At 34.8% G+C, this 22445-nt stretch overlaps 1 protein-coding gene across 1 annotated transcript; it reads right to left on the reverse strand.

Moving 5' to 3' along the window:
- Positions 1-7369: 7369 nt before the first annotated feature.
- On the reverse strand, positions 7370-17238 carry LOC123525017 (serum paraoxonase/arylesterase 1-like). The gene is made up of 9 exons (XM_045303690.2): positions 17048-17238; positions 15735-15805; positions 14146-14201; positions 12875-13022; positions 11795-11915; positions 10529-10735; positions 10246-10327; positions 8347-8487; positions 7370-8062 (listed from the first exon to the last, which is right to left on the reverse strand). The coding sequence occupies exons 1-9, from the start codon at positions 17110-17112 to the stop codon at positions 7859-7861; spliced, it is 1095 nt and encodes a 364-aa protein (XP_045159625.2). The 5' UTR covers positions 17113-17238; the 3' UTR covers positions 7370-7858.
- Positions 17239-22445: the final 5207 nt, after the last annotated feature.

The following is a 22445-nucleotide window of genomic DNA, read 5'->3' on the forward strand; positions in this document are numbered from 1 at the left end:
ACTGTGTAGTTTATAGGCAATTTTCCCACTACTTCCTCCTTTTTACTCGTGAAAAAATATTTGAAACAGCCTTAGCTTCATGGTGATTTTCCACAATATTTTCAGATCAGATCGATATTTTGTTTCCATATGTTTGCGTTTACTACGTTTTCAGATGCACTCTATGTTAAACTTCCTCGAGAGTTGTACATATGTACAATTTTCTTTTGTTTGGGTCTTTCTATGATCAAGGGGGATTACATTGGAAAATGGACTCCAGCTTTAGTAAATTTTAAAAGTAAAATAACTTGCTTATGTATCGTTGATCTATGTCTACTTATATAAATCAAATCTTAATTAAAGTTACATAAGTTGTAAGACAAGTTTGCCATTCTGTGTGTAAAATAGATCCCATATCAAACTTTTATCATCAATATTCGTTTAAAGGGAGCCCTCCAGTACAAATATTTTACCTTTATGATACCGTGTGATGTAATAATTCTTGAAAAGCAAAATAATTTTATGATAAAGTGCTACTTTTAAATGAATTTTGAAGATATCTACTTTACCAATTATTTTAGCATTTAACTGCTTTTCTTGTCACTTTTCGGGGGTGTTTTAACAGGAGAGAAAACGTGTGTTAACAGAGAGATTCTCGCGCTCGCGTGGTATTATAACACCTTTTTATATATACGCGTTCTGTGGCAAAGCGTAAACGTCATTCGGCCGAAAAACGGATAATTCAAAACAAAATGACGTCAACATAAAAAATAACTCAGAAATTCCCGCGCATTTCGTGGAAATTTAATGACGTTGAATGACATTGTATTCATTTATCAGTTTTTACGCGTTTTATGCTAGAGTTAGCACATGTTCATTTCGTGTTATAACATCTGCAGAATCCCTCGGATGTTATAACACGAAAAAGCATGCGTTATCCATATAGTAACTGTAACGCTTTATGTGGCATTTATTATTACATTACACGCCAATTGTTATAAAATCACATAATTTTATGTTGTCATTGACATTCTCAATGTCTTAAAATTGGGGACACTTTTTTACATACCCATTTACATATACATATATTTTGCACTCAGATGCATCTGCGTAACAGTAAACAGAAGATTATATTTTGTATATTAGTGTGTATGTAACAAAGGGGAAGTGAATATTTCTTTCTAAGACTTCACAACTTTTCTTCATCATCTAATTCTTGTTAAAGTGTTCCTACTTTACTGTTTTGCAATTTTGGCTCACCGAGAAGTACGCTATAGTCAAAAGGTAGATGTATGCTTTTTGATGGCTGTCTGGACCGAGTAAATATGGACGTTTGAACGATTGGATATTTCGTGGAAACATGTCGCGTTTAAACGTAAGCGTATTGCTGGTTGCTAATACCTATGATAGGTAAAATGAAAAATACTGGTAGTCCATAGTCGTGTTTTGTTAGAATAACAAATGAGTCAATGTCACAAGTCCGCTTTCTGAAACTTCGAGTTGCTTTTTGTGTTGACACACAATTCTCAATTACTCAAGGAACGACTTAAATTGTTTGCAAGTGCAAGATTATTATCAACTGCATTTTAATTCTGCTATTCTCCCAGACCAAGTAGTGTGCATCAATACAGAATTAGCCCTCATAACTATTTCGAGTGAAAGCTCATTTTTTAATTAAAAGTTAATTTGTAAAAAATATTTGCCGCCGATTAAAAATATTCCATTTATACTAAATTCATCTAAAAGCATAACTGATTAAGCAAAATGCGAAACAAAATATATCTGTGAAATCCTTTCATTTCGTGGTCTCGCTTCTTGGATTTCAACTTTAAAGATATATTCTACGAATACTAATCATACCACAGTATCTTCTTAATACGTAGAATTGCTTATTATTTCGTATAACACTATATTAAAACAGTTTATTACTCAAGCAGTTATTTTTAGCAAACTTATCGTTAAAATTTGATATATTTTCAGTGCAGCAAAACAAGTCAGCCTATCCTTTAGTTTAATAGCACAATGATACTTTGTGACTCATTCACATTGCATATAAATACTCAAATTTCATCAAATATATATATGTATCCTTTGGGCAGGGGTTTGTCAACAAAAATATTAAAGAATATTTAAACGGAAATCTGTATTCTAGTATTTCTAATTTTACCCTCTTTCATATCTATCTATCTGTCTTTATCTCAACTATTGGAACTTTAGTTGTCACTCTTTCATCGGCGTTGGTGATGACATCTTCGTCCGCGTCAAATAATTTTACATGTAATCATGTTTCTTCGAACGTCACACATGTCTTCTACTTCTTACTGGACAAATTCATAACTCTAGCCTAAATTTGTCAAAATTATGCCCCGTTTTAGCTTGGAAGTTTTGTTTAAATCTTCGCGTGCAAGTAAGTTGTTCAGAAACAATTTGACTGAATGATTTAATACTCAAAATATAATCAAAACAAGTCTTGGCATTATGTGATAATGATTAAATCATATAGAACAGTTTTTAAAACTTTGGCTTACATTATGTCAACATTATCCCCCTTTTAAATTAGAGGTTTTGCATGTAAGCAATTTTATCATTCTACAAGATTAAATATTTTCAAATTCAGCACACACATTGAAATATAAAATAACCTCATCATTGTCAAGTTTCATAACTCTGGAATACTCGAGAGAGACTCGAAGCAACTGATTAGAACTATCAAAACTGAATTTCAAACACTTTGCCGTTACCTTACTCTTCATAATTTAAATATTTGTTATCAAAACGGTGCGAAAAAGGGAAATAAAATAACATCCGCGTTGTGTCACCTGTAATTTTGTCGTCATTTCCAAAAATCGACCGGTTTAGTCATTTCTTCCACTTACATCGTATCTTCTGAGAAAAGGCGCATTCTCTGATAATACGGAGCTCAATTTTGAAATTTCGTCATAACTTGAAGAAGCGTAAAGAGACCGGTTTTAAACCTAAATCTTTGCCAGGTATGTTTTCAAATGTTAATTTTGTTTTCTGTAATTTGACAAGGTAAAACTAATATTTCCTCTTTGTCGGACTAACTCAAATTTACTTTTGCAACGTACGTTTTAAAATACTTGTACTTCTCACTCGCGTTCTTTATTCAATTGTCCCTGGTAATATACATATATACATTCCCAATTTATACATATATATTATTCCCTAAAGCAGGCGATATGGGTTTTTAAGATATACAAAATTAAAATTACTGCTTGCTTTGCGATATTGGTTGCTATTATTTGCGATTATATTTAAGTATATATATCTAAGTCAAAATTTGATATTCGTCTTCGTCACAGTAAATGAATATGCCATATTGATAGTGTTATTTTTACACGTTTACAATTTTGTATTTATTATTTCTTTTTCATCATTTTATCATTCTTAAACTTGGTGTACATTACCCTGGAATTTTGTCTGCCATGGGTCGTTCCAACTTTATTAACCAGGTTTTCAACGAAAACCTGAGTTATTAGATTGGGGTATGTCGTTGGTCGGGCGGGCGGGCGGATGGCGCGTCAAACTGGTGTTTCTGGTCAATAACTTTTGTTTCGGTAAAGATATTTGAATAAAACTTGGTATGTATGTAGCTTATATCAAGACAAAGGCTGGAATTGATTTTGGGGTTTCTGGGGTCAAGGTCAATGTCACTGTTACTTAAAATAGAAAAAGGGTTTCCGGTCAATAACTTTTGTTTCGGTAAATATATTTGAATAAAACTTGGTATGTATGTAGCTTATATCAAGACAAAGGCTGGAATTGATTTTGGGGTTTCTGGGGTCAAGGTCAAGGTCACTGTTACTTAAAATAGAAAAAGGATTTCCGGTCAATAACTTTTGTTTCGGTAAAGATATTTGAATAAAACTTGGTATGTATGTAGCTTATATCAAGACAAAGGCTGGAATTGATTTTGGGGTTTCTGGGGTCAAGGTCAAGGTCACTGTTACTTAAAATAGAAAAAGGGTTTCCGGTAAATAACTTTTGTTTCGGTAAAGATATTTTAATAAAACTTGGTATGTAAGTAGCTTATATCAAGACAAAGGCTGGGATTGATTTTGGGGTTTCTGGGGTCAAGGTCACTGTTACTTAAAACAGAAAAAGGGTTTCCGGTCAATAACTTAACTTAGGAATGAGATATCATGATGAAACTTGGTGTATAGAAAACTTATATAAAGTTGTAGCTTAGGATTGATTTTTGGGTTCCTGGGATCAAGGTCAAGGTCATTTTTACTAAAATAAGGGTTAGGGTTAGAGTTAGGGTTAGGGTTGTGCTTTAAAGTGGTGCACTGTGATTCAGTATACTTTTTTATTCTTATGAAAAGTGTTGAAAACCTAGTTTCGTGGCATTGCCGCGTTTCTTGTTTTTATTATTTTATAATTACAATATTGTACATCTATAAGTTTAACCATTTTAAAAAGTAAATAACATTTCTAATTTTAGAAGACATCAGGAGTTTTAAGAAATGGCTGATATTGCAAAACTCGAATACGAGACCGAACGTGCGATAAAATGGTCCTTGTATTACTACGAGAAGTGGAACGAACTACCGAATCAGCAGCAACAGTCAGCACTAGAAAAGTTTTGGGATCACAAGGATGTAAAGACTTTAAATGAGTTAATAAGCAAAGAAGATGGCTACAAGAAAATGGTAGAGGCAGGAGGGAAGCAAGCAGCCAATAAAGCAATGATAAAAGGTTTGAACCGTCTTGTGGCACAAGAAATAGTGAAAGCGTCTTACGGGGGAGTAAAGGCCGCAGCAGGGAGGAGGGGAGCTGTATTCATAGCTGAAGAATCGGCAAGGCTTGCGGCAGCTAGAGGAGCAAATGTGGCGATGACCGGGGTGAAAGCTATCGCATCGCTTCCAGTTGGCATGACAGCAGCTGTAGGAGAAATGGTAGGCGATGTGATAGCTTCACAAGCAGGAATAACAAATCACCATGCAAAGAACGCTTTGGGCGCGGTTGGAGCAATGGCTGTGGTGCGGCAGCTGGGGCTTTTGTTGGAGGACCAATTGATGCAATTGCCGGAGCTGCTGTTGGTGCAAGCTCTTGGGCAGTTGGTCAAGGAATTAAAGCCCTTATGAATGTTGGAAAAGGTCCAGATGATAACCGGTGTTATATCGATATTGGTGACATCGGGAATGATGAATTATGCGTCAGAACATACGCAGGCAGCGATACGATGTATTGGAAAACATACTGGAATGAATACCAGAAGAGCAATAGTGAATGGGTAATGAGCGCCGGCCAGTCCCAGACGGGAGGTTTTCAGTTATGTATATGGCATAATGGTCGTGTCATTAAGCACTTCAATGAAGTGTATTACCGAGATATGTTCGTCATCGTGAAAAGGGGACGCAAGTTTCGGGTGGCTCATTGTAGAGGCCAACATCACCAATCGGACTCCGGCAAAGTATCTGTGTTTGAAAACTAATGTACGGCTCGCCATACAATTTTACTTGTAAAAATCATGTTGATTTCAATGGTGGCCAACGTTTGAACGCTTCTCTATATATGTATATATTCCATGTATTCAGAATGAATTTTGATGACCGTTTTGATTTAAAAAATGTTTACCTAATTTTGTTCGCTCTCTTAATATATTACTCCGTTTTTCATTGTGACTACGATTAATTTTAGATGAAAATGTTTTTGATTTATACAATACTTATTTTGGAGACATTTTGGTTACATACGAGTTCAACCTATCATTGAACAGTATGAAAATAAAAGCATGCACTATTAAAAACTAAAGATTATACGCGCGAAAATATATGACCATTGAGAAAGCATAGTGCATTTACTTAAAGTTGTAATTGACCGCGGAAATAGCATTCCTTTAGACTCATAACAAAGTATTTATCATACAATTTTGGAAGAATGTACAAAAATTGTTTTGACTGAATCCACGAGAAGTCCCGCAACACTTGCATTTATCCCTTCGCTTGTAATGATCTTAAATGTTAAGACGGATGCATTCTCTCTCGGAAGATAAAAAAAAAAAACGTTATTTTCTGAAAAAGTATTAATGGTGTCGTTTGAAAACTTTTTATAATGGTCAGAGACCACCAATTCAACTTACTGGGAATGAGGTTAGTGTATATCTGGGAATAAGGTAACGTCTGTGCGTTCTGATTGGTCAGTCATGTAAACAAACCCAAGAAGTGATTTTTTTTTTTCAAAACTGTGACTTTTCACTGCATTTACAGTATTTTATTATACATTTTGACAAAATTTGCTACATTCTATGTGTATCGAAAAAAGTTTTATCAAACGAATTTCGTCCGCCATGCCGACGATGTAAACAGGGGGTCATCTCATTCACTCGAAAATAACTTAAATAAAGTATCACTATTCATATGCTTTTCGTCCGATATTTTGGTAGAAATAAGATAGTTCTTGAAAAACATGTAATTAGATTACGTGTTTCGATGTATGGAAGGCTGTACGCGCCATGTTATAATCGGTAAGTCTATGGGAAAACAATTGGTGGTCTCTAACCTATATATGACGCCATAATTTCAAAAGAACATCAAATTATAGCTTAATCGTTCGTTTTTTCTGACGGTAAAAAACAAAACTGAACCACTGGACTGTATGATTTTTCACTAGGTTTAACGATCTTTTCTAAATAAAAACCAGGAACTGTACTTTTATCGGAAGGCGAATTACAATTGAACGTGAGTGGATCTCTCTGGCGGTTCTATCGATATCTATTTCGAATTTTCTGATACTCGTGGAAAGCAAAACACTTATTTTTGCATCAAGCTATCGTAAAAATATAGATATAATGGCCCAGTTGTTCGAAACATAAACCGGCTGTTAAACTAACCGCCGGTAAAATTTTGATACAAAATATTAGCCTTGGCGGGAAACACTAATTTGATATCTTGATTTTATTGCAAAAGAAATTCAGTGTTCATAATTTTTAACTCACACATTTGTTTTCTAATTCCTTTGAAATGATGAAATTTAACCCAAAATGTAAATAAACCGTTAGCTTAATCGCTTGTTAAAGTTTCGAACAACTGGGCCCTGAATTCTATCTTTTGCGCGTTTATACGTGTATACCACATTCGGGCTTTTTGCAAATCATCCAAGAATCGCAAGCGCGATTCATGCATTTGCAAAAACCATAGTGCAGGTTTTCTTCTGTTGCTGACTGAAACCGGTTTTACATAACCTGTGTATGGAGTAATGAGTTTTTAAGGCAGATATTGTTTATCAACTTAATGGATCTTAAGAAATCATACAAATACATAATTATGTCTACTGTATGCTTGTATTTCTTTCAAGTCTGTTTTGGGTGATTTCTGCTGAATTTAAGGACGACGGTCTTCGACCGGCTTGCAAAACAGCCATAACCTGGTATCTGAATCCTTTATTAGAGACTAAAACATACATTCTGCTAGTATACTAAAGTGTTTATAAGCATTGTGTTTAACTGGGTTGTCGAGCAAACATAGCTTTCTGTTCTTTAACCCTTACTATACCCTGCTAAATTTCTATAATGAATTTGTCCATATTTCAATTTGGACAGCGCCATTAACTGTTAAAATGGGTGCTAACTAAACAGATACTGAGAATAAATCCTGTTCAGCATGGTATAGTAAGAGTTAATAACATTTAGGAATATCACAAAATGAGCAAATTTGATAATGACACAAAACGGGTGTGACCAAACACACCAATACCTAACAAACATACCACTAACAAACATACTCTTCTACAGTGAGGCGATTACTGAAGATGATGATAAATATTTAAATATTATCACCAAAAACGTTGCAAAGATATATACATGCAATATATCATAGATTTAAGAAACAAAACTTTTTTCTTCACACAAAAATTATCACTGCCACGCTCCTCGTTTAACGTCATCAGGCTTTGACAAATAGTTGACTTCACACACTTCTGCGGTATTTGACACTGTGCCAATTACTGCCTTGCCATTCACATAGGTAGCAACCGATGTCCCAGACATGAAGTTTCCGTCGTCAGAAAATATCTCTTCTATTTGTGTGATAGTGTTGTCAGACAGTTTCACTCGCAAGACCTAAGCAAACATTAATATCCTTTCAGTCACCTTCTTAGACCTATTCAAGATCTATATATTTTATAAATCATATAGTTATGTACATATGCAATTTGTCATGAAAATGTAACTAGTTAGTATAACATAATTACTGAAATATTTCAAAAACAAAACTCGGCGTTTAGAATTTGCGTTAATTTCTTTCATTTCATCAATAAAACGTTTAAGCTTGTCCTACCAATAGCTTGACGTATCCCTGTATTATGTGGATTTTACATAGACAATAACAATAAAAATGTTCTAACCTGAGCAGGATGCTTGGCTCCATGTATTGGCTCATTTAAGATATCTATCACCTTCCACCTAACTTGAACAGATCCTATCCAGAGATCTCCGTTGCTAGGGTCCACTTCTATATTATCAATACCAGTGGCAACATACTTGCTCTGCAGCAAAAACAAATTACTTAACATACAACAGGGTGAAAACAAGGGCAATATCTTGATAAAGTAATAATATTTTCCGCCAAACAACCATACTGTAAAATCAGCTAAAAATTAGACCCCAAATCGTAATGTTTGTGTATGAACTAAGTTTCCATGACAATTTCTGGGATGAGATTATTTCGTGATAAAAATGCTATCTAAATATCAAGCACAGGCCTGTTATATGACTGCAGAACAAAAGTACAATTAAAGTAAAGAAAAAGGCTCAGAAAAGCAAAACACGAAAAATCTATTTGAATCCACATTTTTTTGCATGAAACTGACAGTGACAACTTTATTTCGTCAAATTTTGTAATGACTGCATCCATCTTGTTAACTCGAAGTATAATTAACAATTTATTGAACCGATCTGCAATAAAAGAAAATCATTAATTCTAACATTCGCTGTGAATACCAAGACCAAATACAGGCTGGGGGATGGGGTGCATAATGACTTTCAAGGTAATAGTGTAATTCCAAAACACATATAAACTATAAACAAGAAATATCTTTAAAAATGATGGTCGGCGAATTGTAATAAGGAAAGAAGTTTATGATTTTTTCATCTAACATTCATCTTTCATCTAACATTTTTCAAATTGCAAAACTAAACACCGCACTTTAACAATTTAAATGGTTCTCTTTTAATTTTTCGCAAAGCTTTTCGGTTTCGTAGGGTTGCAATTTTGTTTCGTTTATCCTAAGACGAATAATTAGAGCAAAGGGGTCAAATGTCCCAGCTGAACAAAGTTGGCTGCGGGCCTAATAAAGATGCTACAAATCAAGTTTGATTAGAATACATGAGAAAAAATCAATTAAAGGCTTTTTTTGCTTATTATTTTTATTTATTTCTAAAATAGGCCAACTGATCCCGCTTTAACAAATAGCATATTCGCTATTCATGAATCTTTGGACAATGACGTCACACCTATAAAAAGTGAAGGTCAAACAAAACATACAATTGTAATTATTTCAATTTTTCTGTTTCATAAGCAAAGTTTAACTGTAGTCATATCACACAGATTAACTGTATGCAGCGCACCTTCATTTCAGTGTAATGAGATTCAGCATTATATAGCATATATATAATAAAACAGATTTCAACTGAGTTCAATATTTGCATACCATACTAAAGAAAAATATTCATATATAATAAATCAGTTAAATAATTTATAACAAATATATCAAAGCAAACAAGTACTCATTTTAATATGCAATCTGAATAAGTCACAAAAGCAAGAAACCTTTTCATATACAGACGACAATTGTAACAAGGAAAATCTTTTAAAAAACATTTTTCTACATAAAAGACTCCTATCACACCCTTATTCATGTGATACGCAGACCGTATTCAGCTCTTTCTTTAATTTGATATATGTCGGTATTTGAACAGGTTTTTATCATATTTATTAAACTTACTTATCATTTTGAGATATATCAATATTCTTGCTAAATATACTGAGCCAAAGTTAGCTTTAAAACTGTGAACAGCGTCGTTTAGGATAAACGCTTTGTCTACATTTCACTCAGCGTAGCACAATCAGCAGAGTGAAAGAAATTGACACTCTCGTCCAATCAGGCAGAGTGTTGCATAAATCTTCCATTTTGATAAATTATCTAAAATGCGTTATCAAGTAGTTTGATTTGCAAACTGAAGTCACGTGGCAGAGGTAACGAAAACGAATTTAGACGGCGTCGCCGAAAAAAAAACATACTGACCCATATTTCAACAAGACTGTTCGTGGACTCCCTCTTGTAGGCCCGGAGATATTTTGCTCCCCATTCTGCCACATAAATCACCCTTTAAAATATTGATTCAATAAGTTGAAATAGATATACTATCGACACAGATGCTAATAAAGCAAAATACGGACACATTGAAAATTTCCCGCTCAAAAATTTCATTCATTTCTGCGTGCGAATTAGTTATTTAGTTTTAGAATTCAGTCAAGGTAGTTATGATAATATATTAAGAGATGCAATAAATAAGGTTACTTCTTACTTATTATCAGGTGAAATGTTGATTCCGTTCGGTTCTTGAAGACTTGATACGGCATCCATGATCTTTTCACCGTCATAGAAATATATTTTGCCTGTTCTCAAACGTGTTAGCCATTCCAAATTGAGCTTTTTCGTGTCATGGATAGGAAAATGGGCAAACTTAGTGATGTAAAATTGATCTTTTCCAACAGCAACGAGATCATTCATACTGAAGAGTATAAATTGTTAATACATTTTAAAACAATACTTTTGTTTGGTCAGTATGATGAACTAGGTCCATTCGATATGACCTAAGATCGCCCGGTTTGTTCGGTATGATAAACTAGGACCACCCGATATGACCTAAGAACGCCCGGTTTGTTCGGTACATCCACCCGATATGACCCAAGAACGCCCTGTTTGTTCAGTATGATGATCTAGGTCCACCCAATATGACCTAAGAACGCCCGGTTTATTCGGTATGATAAACTAAGACCACCCGATATGACCTAAGAACGCTCGGTTTGTTCGGTATGATAAACTAGGACCTAAGAACGCCCGGTTTGTTCGGTATGATAAACTAGGACCACCCGATATGACATAAGAACGCCCGGTTTGTTCGGTACATCCACCCGATATGACCCAAGAACGACCAGTTTGTTCAGTATGATGACCTAGGTTCACCCGATGTGACCTAAGAACGCTCGGTTTGTTCGGTAGGATGAACTAGGACCACCAGATATGACCTATGAACTAGAACATCCAATATGAATCAAGCTCAGGCGGTTTGTTCAGCAGGATGAACTAAAACCACCAAGTGTGAACTAGGCTCATCCGGTTGGTTCAGTATGATAAATTAGGGTCGCCGGGTGAAAAGTTAAGATCATCTGGTTCGTTCAGTAGGATGAACTATGGTCGTTGAGTTTGGATTAAGGCCGTCCGTTTAACTAGGAACGTCTGGTTAGTTCAAAAGAATGAACATGATATTACAGAAGTTGTCGGTTACTTGCGGAGAATAAGCCAGAATAAAGGAACACTGGTTTAGCTTACCGGCTGACTTTGCAATGTCATTAGCGTTAGACAAGCAGAAAAGAGTATGGTTTGTTATTGTTTCAAAAATATGTAATCGTTTTAGAGATATTTACAGGGAAAAACCATACCTCTTGATAATGCTTGTATTTAAGCCTCAAATGGCTCCCATTTTCGTAGTTCAAATATAATACTGACATCTATCTACTAGCAATAAAAACAAAACAAGTCAAATACTCAACTTAGTATGTTAACTTACAAAGTAAAACTTGAATCGGTGATAGTCTTTAGATATTTCAAGGCAAGCTTGTCTTCGTCAACCTCAAACGCTTCGACACATTCCACAGAGGCATGTGATATCACGTGAAGATATAGCTTACCTGTAAATATAGTTAAAATGGTTTTAATATATTCATCATGTTAGAGAACCACAACTACAATATCTGTGTACTTTTAACCATTCATTTAAGGAAATTATCTATTGGCAATGATCATACAACGAAAAAGATTGCTTTTTTGACACAAAACTATGTCACAAATTTTCAATGAAATATTCCAATCTGAAACTGTAATTGTTTTATTTTTTAAGTTGGCGGTAAGAATGATTTTAAAAGAAGTCTATTATATATTATCTTTCCAGGTAGTAACCCAATTTGGCAGACGCAGGTCAGTGTAATGACGCCCGTTTAGTTCAACAGAGACAGCGCAGATATACGGATCGTGAGTTCAATCCTTCTATGTAGGCATAGGTTCTCCGGGTCAATTAAATGTGAAAAAAATGCAGTTTCTATAATATTTAAAAGAATAGTATGCGACCCGATAATCATGACACTGGAAAAACATTAAAATAATGATCCAGTAACCATCATGCAGTGGTCAAACACTGTCCATGTAAGCAGTAAATATGTTGTTTTTACTTTTCCTGTTTGTTGTTATTGAAACAGTATTTCGGTTTTGTAAATATGTAAATGACACCGTCATAAAACATAATTGAACCGCGTCATGAGAAAACCAACATAGTGTGTTTGCGACCAGCATGGATCCAGACCAGCCTGCGCATCCGGGCAGTCTGGTCATGATCCATGCTGTTCGCTTTCAAAGCCTATTGCAATGATGGAAACCGTTAGCGAACAGCATGGATCCTGACCAGACTGCGCGGATGCGCAGGCTGGTCTGGTTCCATACTGGTCGCAAACGCACTATGTTGGTTTTCTCATGGAGCGGCTCAACTGCAGATCAGACGTGGCTTTAAATATAGCTGAGTGAAATTATATAGTGTGGTTTCGAACGCAGTAAAAGTTATCAACCAGTGACTAAACAAACTATATAAATATCATACCAGTTTGAGGATCTCGCCATGCAGACAACCCGTGTGGTTTATTCATGAAGTCTGGCCTGTCGGGTGGGTTGGAAATACTCATGGTAACCACTTCCAATTTCTTGTTCAGGTTTAAGGCTCTGATATGACCAGGTGTTTCAGATAATCCCTGTCAAATATACTTCTTATATTATGCATTTTCTCCCGACGATGCTAACACTAATTTTAGTTCATTCAAATTACTAACGTTGTTCTAAAAAAATAATAAAACATTCTATGTAAAAAATGAAAACAAGTACAGCGGCGTGGTCGTTTTATTCCAGCGTTTGAGTTATACAGTACAACTTGCATTAAGTGATCACCTAATGGAAGAACAAAAAATGGTCTCTTAACACAAATGGTCTCTTAATACATAAATATTCTTTATCAACATAAAAAGAAACTGAAAGGTGGTATTTAATGCAAGTGGTCTCTTAATAGGAATAGTCGCTAGAGCCAGTTTGATTGTGTTTATAAACATCAAAACAAATTACAAAGGAGTATGAGTAAGTGATAAAATTGATGAAAAGTATATTGCAACTGTGTAGGCACAAAGGTCTGGACTTCTAAACAAGAGGTTGTGTGTTACAATAATTATAACCCCAGTAAATGTGACCACAGGTTTCCAGAACTACAGTCTCCACTATTCCTTACTGACATCCAGCGTAGTTATAAACTTTCTCAACATTCGACAATTTATTAACCATGTTTATGAATTTAGGCACAAGTACTACATGTACAAATCAATTCAATTACATATTTGCTGATTGTATCTGTGATATGTTACCGCAACTGTTCGTAAATGTTACATTTCTTTTCAAGCAAAAATATAGTATCTACACTAAAAAATACTGAGTAATACACCATTTTATTTGTCGCATTGTTAAAAGATATTTTAAGTCAATAAACTGACAAAAACTCCTGATGCAGTCATCCAAGGTAAAGGAAAATATCCTATTTGTCTTTCTGGTGAAAAAAAATCTGTTGTGTGTAATGCGGTATTTAAGGGAAGAACTTTAAACGTAAGGTCTTTGCAAACACATGTATTAAAAAACTTCAAATATTGACACAAAGATTCCATCCCCCCCCCCCCCCACCCCACATAAAATGCACACTTGTTAAATATTTTCTGGTTATTTGACGGACTAAGAAATCAATTTCTACACACTATACAATAGATCTTTCTTTGAAAATGTGAGGTCTGTCTCTTATATCTTAGGAATACCACGAAACATTCATAATAATATACGTACTGTTGACATGAGAATTAGGCCGTTACCGACATGGGTCAGATCCTCTGCTCCACCATCTGAAATATTTACATGTACAAAATTTATTATTAATTCATATTTATAAACGTTCGACTTTCTAAATAACTTCTAAAACATTTATATGGCTATTTACAACATATATTCATCAAGGTTGTACACTGATAATTTTTTTGATATTATGTAACGTCATTTTAAACAATGAAAATAGTTTCTCAGTACAAAATAAACAAAAATGGTTAAATTATCAAATTACAAATCAGAGCCATTCAGTGTCGTGGAAATATAAATCATCTGGACAAGACATTTCAGCATCACTGATTTCTTCTTAATATAGGAAATACTAGTTTAAACGTGACAGCCGGTGCGTCCACAGAGATTGCCGACAAGTGCAGAAAAATAAACATTGTATGATATATAAAAACAACAAAAACAAAAAATTTTGGTGTCATTTTTTGCACCATCTATTAATATATCAGTGGTTTTGAAATTCGCAAAATGCGTAGCGCATTATATAAACTGTTAAGCAAGAATTGGATTTCAGTCAGGATGTTCAAAACTGCACATTCCTGCGCTGGCAAAGCTGAGAAAGTTAGTGTTAAAAATCGCCAAAAATGATAGCGTAAGAGTAACAAGACTAGGAAGACCCTGTTCACACTAGGAATGTATAAAATGTAATTAAATGTTGAATCAACGGAAAGGTAAAATTGCAAAAGTCGTTTTGTTTAAATGTGTTGACCGTATCCAAAGCCAGTATTTTAACTAAAGAAAAAGTGTGTGTCTGTCAAGGTTAAGCGTCTTTTTCAACCATTTTTTCAGTCATATAAACGACGGTGTCTATATGTAACATTGAGCGAAATGCAAAACTTTTTAGTGCTGCCTGACTGCAATATCATGCATAGAAACGTGACATGATACCCTACTAATCACTATACAGATTCCGATCTGATCCAATCTGACTGAAGTACATCCCCTTTTACGCTACGCATAGGATCTGAGAACGACCTATTCATAGCCTCGTTCTGACGACCCTTTCGCTAGCCAATCAGAGCCTAACTTACAACATCTTGCAAATCTACCTGTAGCCTTGACTTTTGATATTTACAATTCTTATGTCGTAATGTATCAGATAGCCGGCTAGCTTAGTCGGTAGGCCACTTGCTTTGTAAGCCAGGGGTCCCGGGTTCGAGCTCTAGAATGACTGCACATTTTTCTTACTCTTTGACATTCGAACAATTCGTCTGATTGGATAAAATAAAAATAGCAATACTGGAAATCCAAAATATAAAGAAGACGAATGTGAATGGGTCGTTCTCAGATCTTCGTTTAGAAGATCAAGTACTTTAGTCAGATTGGATCTGATCAGTCCTACAACTATCCTCCTAATTAATGCTGAACGTCAAGCGAGGAAGCTAACAGTACCATTTTCACGTCTTTGGTCTGATGCGGCCAGGGATAGAAACCATGATCCATCGCACTAACCAAAATGGGGGTCTGCCACTAGGCTACCTAGGCGATCGCAAAAAAGAAAAGAGTAATATGTGGTGTAAACAAGTGAAGAAAAAAACAGAAACCTTTTATAACATTCTGACATTTCCCCGGTGTCACTGAGAGTATGACATCTTTATCCAAGTCCAGCCAGTCCCTGAAATATCGTAAATACATGTTGAATAATGGTAAATGAGAGTAGGTACCAGGCTATAATAGGTAGAAAGAGAAGAAATTTTGATGTTTCAGCAGGAATAGCTTACATGTGATAAAAAGAATATAACATTTGTGTCTTTGGACATTGAATTTATTAAACTTGTTGAATGAAATTGACCAAATGCTCAGCAGGGCCTCGCACTTAATCATTTTATTCAATGAGTTTAATAAATTCAATATGGAAAGACATATAATGTTCTCCATTCTATACATTTTAGGAAATATCTTTTATCTCCCTTAACAAAATAAAAAAGTAAGGACAATAAAAATTACAAAATGTCTACTGGTGTTTCTGTTGATGCTCTGTCTTCGTCAAAGGCAATGAGTACATGCGTAAGCCTATATCATTTGTGAAGCTTTCTTTCTATAGATATGAACAAGCAGTTTTTGTTTTACACACATTGCCTTCTGTCATCGGATCCTCCTGACCAGGTCTACTTTTTCACACTGACCAAATAACTCCGGAACATGAAAATGGTGCATTATTTACCATTAGCCGGTTTAACTTTTGCGACTGACCGTTCCAAGGCGGTAGTCCGCTGTGTTCCTTTATTTGTCCATATTGTCTGCATGGCTTACTTTGTTTGTTTGTGTATATTTACATGATATATACATTCATGGCTACACAGTTTCAGTATGATATGACAGCGTTCTTTCAACGGGGATGCATCTGCTGAATCTTTGTGCTTGCTACAAATTTTCGTCAACTTTTTTTTTTGAACGAGGTGTACAGCTAGGGGGTAACCCGCTATAGGTTTTAATGCATTTTATGCACTGCACTGATGCGTGTTTTAAAGAACCGTGTATCAGATATGACCATCCGCACTGTAAGAATGGTATAATTGTCTATCGCTGCACATTTTGGGTAAAACAGATAACAAAAATCATGCAACATTTTTGGATATATCCAGTGACCTTGTAAGTAAGCCTTGATAAAAGCAGACTTTTAAACAACTTTAGTGACCTATATATTTTTGCACTTATATATGCACTATAATTCGCTTTGTTTTAGTTCTAGAAATTTTAAAGACCTTTCCAAAATAATATCATAGGTCTACATACTCCTATAAATAGCGAAAAAATAAACATAAAAAGTAATATTTTATCGAAAAGATTTCTTTAAGGGTATAAAGCCATTAAACGAGTGAAATAGTGAGACATTTTGTAAAAAAGTTCGACTAACCTGTAATCAATAACTATCTTAAATATGAACCCGAGAACAACTATCCAAACTGCTGCTCTGAACATGTATACAGGCTGAAATAATAACACGTTAGACAAAAATAAATCTTAACTGTGTTAAGTGACAAATGAAGATTATTATGTTTACATAAAAAGTTGTAATGTGATCAGTCTGTTATCCGAAAAATAGATCAGAGTTCAGTCAGTAGTTTATTTGTTATTGATTCAGCAAAGTTAAAGGTATGGACTGTACACGCACTTTGAATAATGACGCTATCTAGCAGTTGCAAGTTCGTACGTGTACGCGTACAAGAAGTAAAAATATACACATAGCGTACTGACTGTAATTTGTATCCGGTCCACCGAAGGCTTGTTTACATGAAAAGAACTTCTAAAAATGCAGTACAAAATTAAATCTTTTTTAATGGAGAATTTAAATTCTAGGATAATTAAAGTTCTTGTGCTCTTCAGTTCCTGTAACTGGTACCTACCGTTGCACAATGTTCCTTGGAATCAAAGTAATTGCCTTAAATGTAAAACAAATATATGTACAAAAACGGAGATAATTAAACATTCAAATGTTTATTGTGCTGCACACTTGCCCTCATTGCATTTTAGAGGCGGATTTACCCGCTGCCAAATTTAAAAGTGTATATCTGACAATCATAGAATCTTTTATTCCTAATCACATCAAAAAGTTGTTCATGCGCTACAAAAAATAGTTCAATTCATGAACATCGTGGAAGAATTATCAATGATTAAGCAGTCATAATTAAGCCTGTCGCATTTAGATTATGTTAAGTTTTATTATAGATTAAAGTGTAGTTTCCAGTATCAATAGTATATTTCGGGGTTGTAATCGGTTAGATTATACCGCCAATTACTGTTACATGAAAATACTTCAATTTAGTTTTGTCATATGTGAAGGTACTTTTATTAAGAATCATCTAGTGTTTAATAAAGATGTATTATTCCTCTGGAAATTAAACACATGACTTAATTTAATATTAAATATAAATTCCCATCGGAATTCATTCGGTCAGGAAATTATTTCCCATGGGAAAACTTAATTCCATGAAATACTCCATGGATGTAATTTTAAAAAACAGCATGGTCGCAGATATGGCTCAAAAATAATCTTTCTTTCAATGGAAATTGTCAATTATGAACATTTAGAATAGATGAATTTTTGTTTTAAATATTTTAAAAGTTCCAAATCGAGATAACTAATGACCCGCGGGAATCGAACCTCGATCGCCCGCGGCAATATAAACATTTTCCGTGACTAGGCAATCCAATACGCTATAAGCTGAGTATGTGTATTAGACTCAAAATTTTGATAGTTTATATCGAACAAGTTATATAAACTTGGAGACCAAATCTTTGTCAGGTGTACATTTGTAGATTTTCATCGTAAAAAGAAGTAAAATACAAATGTCTCTGTGTTTCCGTAACTTAAATTTTTGTCATGTAATTAAGTTTAAATGACCTTCTTAAAAATATGAGAGTATTCAAGTTATTAAAAAAAAAAAAACTTGTTTGTACGAACGATTGAGTCCATATTAGCTTTAAAAGTCTCCCGGGCGGGCATATTTCCACTGGAAATTGATTCCTAGAAAATACTTCCCATGGCCAAAATATGGAACGTTTCCCATGGGAAATCTAAAAAAAAGATAATTTCCTTTGTTGCCAAACCAGGTTAGCATGTGTCCTGATTAATTAAAGGAAAGCAAGATATCGATTGTATCGCATTTTTCAAGAACATATTTTGAATTCACCACGCACAGAAATTACGCACACTTTTGGCTCATGGGGTATACACGTAACCTCAATGCGTCCCGTCGGATGTATACTTAATGTAGTTTCACGTTGATAAACGTCATTGAAGTAGAATGGATATAAGTATTATCTCGAAAACGTAAGTAATGCATGTACATTGCGTACGGAAATGAATATCATTTTATAATTAATGACAACTTTAGTGAGTAAATTATTAAAATGGCACTGTAACTGTATTTCTTAAGTCAAAATATGATGTTAAAACATATGACACGTTAAATAATTCAAAATAATGTCTTAAAATTAGCGTGAAATATTCGGTTCACTTTAATCATGGTCAAATATCGCAAAAATAAGCACACGGACCTATACATTTTATTTCACCACATTATAGGCCATGTGTTTATTTACAACTGTGAGAAGTTTTATCAAAATCTACATTGTAGAAACATTTCTATTCACAAAAATGTTTTGGAAGTTATGATTTTCCCATAGACTCCGATTATGAAAAATTGCCTGAAGTCCAAAGTTTTCAAATCAGTCTAGCAAAAAATCAAGCACACGACCCTATCCTTTTTATTTGCTGAATTTTCTAGGTCTCTTCTGAAGTTTTGAAAAATTAGAGTTTTATCAAATTCTACATTGTAGAAAAAATTTCGATCCAAACGTGCAGAACTACCTTAATTAAAATGTAGTTTATTTTCTGTAATAAACTAGATTCATTGAAGTAAAGCTCACATGTAATAAGTGTTATCTCAAAATACATGTGTTGGCAATGGTACAAAATGTACATTGACAAAAAAACGGGGATGCCCTTATATTCATTTATCCTTGAAATACAGGCGTTTAAATTGCCAGCATGGAATGTTCTAATCTCCGGCCTGGCCTTGCTTCCCGATTAGCCCAAATTTTAGAAGGCCGGGCCAGGCCATGCCAGATTTGCGAAAACTTAACATATACAAATATCCATTATGTCATTCCCCGAAAGACAATCTACTAAAATATATAATGACTGTAAACTGCTCATACTCCAAATGTTTCGGGAAAAAAACTGCAACACGTTTATTTGTATATGAGTCACTACATGTTAAACAGACAAATTTCTGTACTCCTGGCCACGAGTGCCTTTGGAGAATCATAAAGTTCATGTGTATCAACATTCAATTTCAGTTTCTACTGACAAAGATGTAATTAAATTAAATAATGTTGAAACGTACCAAAACGTTTGCTTTTTCTTTGATCACATTATCCTGATGGACTATCATCACAGTTCATAGTGATGTGCTGCTGCTTTATAAATCAATAAACAGGTAGTTTAATACATGGACATAGAGACAATGCACGATTGCATCTGTCCACTTTACAGATACCTGGCAATTGTTTTACAATTCTGCTGCCAGTGAATCCCTCTGGGATCAACATTGGTATAAACACTTTGTATCAGACTTACTTCCAAAAGAGAAATTTAGATCTGACAGACATCTTTGATTTACTGAATGAGAAAATAAAACAAGAGGGCCATGATGGCCCTATATCGCTCACCTGAGTTAAATTGCTTGCTTGAACAAATTTCTTTGCTAAAGCTTCAAAAACAAGAAAGTAGGTCAGTAGGTCATATTCATGGTCACTGAAAGTCAGTTTTAAGATCGGTGTGCAAAACTGTACATGTCATCCAAATTTCGAGGCTGTATCTTTAACAAGAGGGTCATTGGCCCTAAAGCGCACACTTGTGTACAAGGCTTCAAGTGTGTTTGTATAAGTACAGAGTTAGGTTTCATCTATGTTAACCTATATTATATACATGTCACACAAACTTTTGAACTTAGGGCAATAATTTAAACAATTACGGTGGACATTACAAATCTGATATCACACCCAAATATCAAGGCTCTAGCTATTATTGATTCAGAGAAGATTTTCAAAGTTTCTAATATAAAAGCCTATAATAAGTACATGGCAGACACAGGGGCATGGCCATTTTTTTTTACCTTAGGGCAATAATTTGGACAAGTATGGTATACATAAAGGGAAAAGTGATCACGCCTCCCTGGCAGCCATGTTTTTTGATGAATCGAAATAATTTGAACAATCTTGGTAGAGGGTCACACAAGAACCATTTGTGTAAAATTATTCTAAAATCGGGCGAGCAGTTTCAAACAAGAAGATTTTTAAAGTTTCCACTATATACATATAGTGAAAAGTGACCATTTATTTATTTGGGTTTTACGGCGCACCAACACAGTATAGTTTATATGGCGCCAAACAGGACTACAAATTTTGGTTCCACATCTCATTAACATCGAAATAAAAACATGAGGTATGGAATCAAAATTTGCATACCTGCTGGAAACACAGAGTTACTACAAAACCAAGTGTCAAGACCCTATTTGTCGCCTCTTACGATCATGCAAGGGTAAGGCAGTGGTTCGGATCCAATTCTTTTCATACACAGAACGCCCCAGAACCAATATATGGGGCAAAAAGTGGCCACGCCCTCTAGCAGCCATGTTTATTGAGGAATCGGTATAATTTGAACAATCTTGGTAGACGGTGACATAAGGACCATTTGTGTGAAATTATTTCAAAATCGGACCATCGGTTTAGTAGATGTCCTTTGAAGATTTTTCTATTTTTTGCTCTGGCGGCCCCTATGTGCAACCAAGCGGAACCGTTTGAACAAATTTAGTAGAGGACTATCAAAGGTTCATTACTAACCCTAACCCTAACCCTAATGCCAAGTTTCATCAAAATCCATTCAGCCTGTTATGGAGGAGATGTCTTTTAAACGCAATTGTTGACGACGGACGACTTGACGGACGGACGCACGCACGATGGACACAGCATGATAACAATACCTCACCATGAGCACTTTGTGCTCAGGTGAGCTAAAAACAAGAAAGTAGGTCAGTAGGTCATATTCATGGTCACTGAAAGTCAGTTTTAAGATCGTTGTGCAAAACTGTACATGTCATCCAAATTTCAAGGCTGTGTCTTAAACATGAGGGCCATGATGGCCCTATATCGCTCACCCGGGTTAAGTTGCTTGGTCACCGGAAGTCAGTTTTAAGATAAGTGTGCAAAACTGTACATGTCATCACATTTTCAAGGCTGTATCTTAAACAAGAGCTGTCTGTAAGACAGCGCGCTCCACTATTCGGCGATTTGACAGTAAAATGAATATATGTCTCAATAAGAGACCTCTACTTTAAAAGGAAGATACACCAAGGGGCATAATTCTGTCAAGAACACAAACTAGAGTTATTGGGATTGTGGGATTTTTACCACACATGCAGATGATGATGGTAAAAATATATTTTGAGTTTCAAGTCATTACCTTATATAGTATCAAAGTTATGTCCAGAAAACGAAGATTGTCAAAAATTTTAGTATGAAAGGGGCATAATTTGGTCAAAAATACAAATCAGAGTTATGGGGATTGTTACCACTCATGCAGATGATGATGATAAAGGTACAGTTCAAGTTTCAAGTCTTTATCTTACATTCAGTGATATTGTACTGAAGTAACATCCAGAAAGCGAAGACTGCCAAAAAATTTAAGTATGAAAGGGGCATAATTCTGTCAAAAATACAATTGGAGTTATAGGGATTGTAACACACAT

Source organism: Mercenaria mercenaria, chromosome 3 (genome assembly GCF_021730395.1).
Source record: "Mercenaria mercenaria strain notata chromosome 3, MADL_Memer_1, whole genome shotgun sequence".
NCBI classification, from domain to species: domain Eukaryota; kingdom Metazoa; phylum Mollusca; class Bivalvia; order Venerida; family Veneridae; genus Mercenaria; species Mercenaria mercenaria.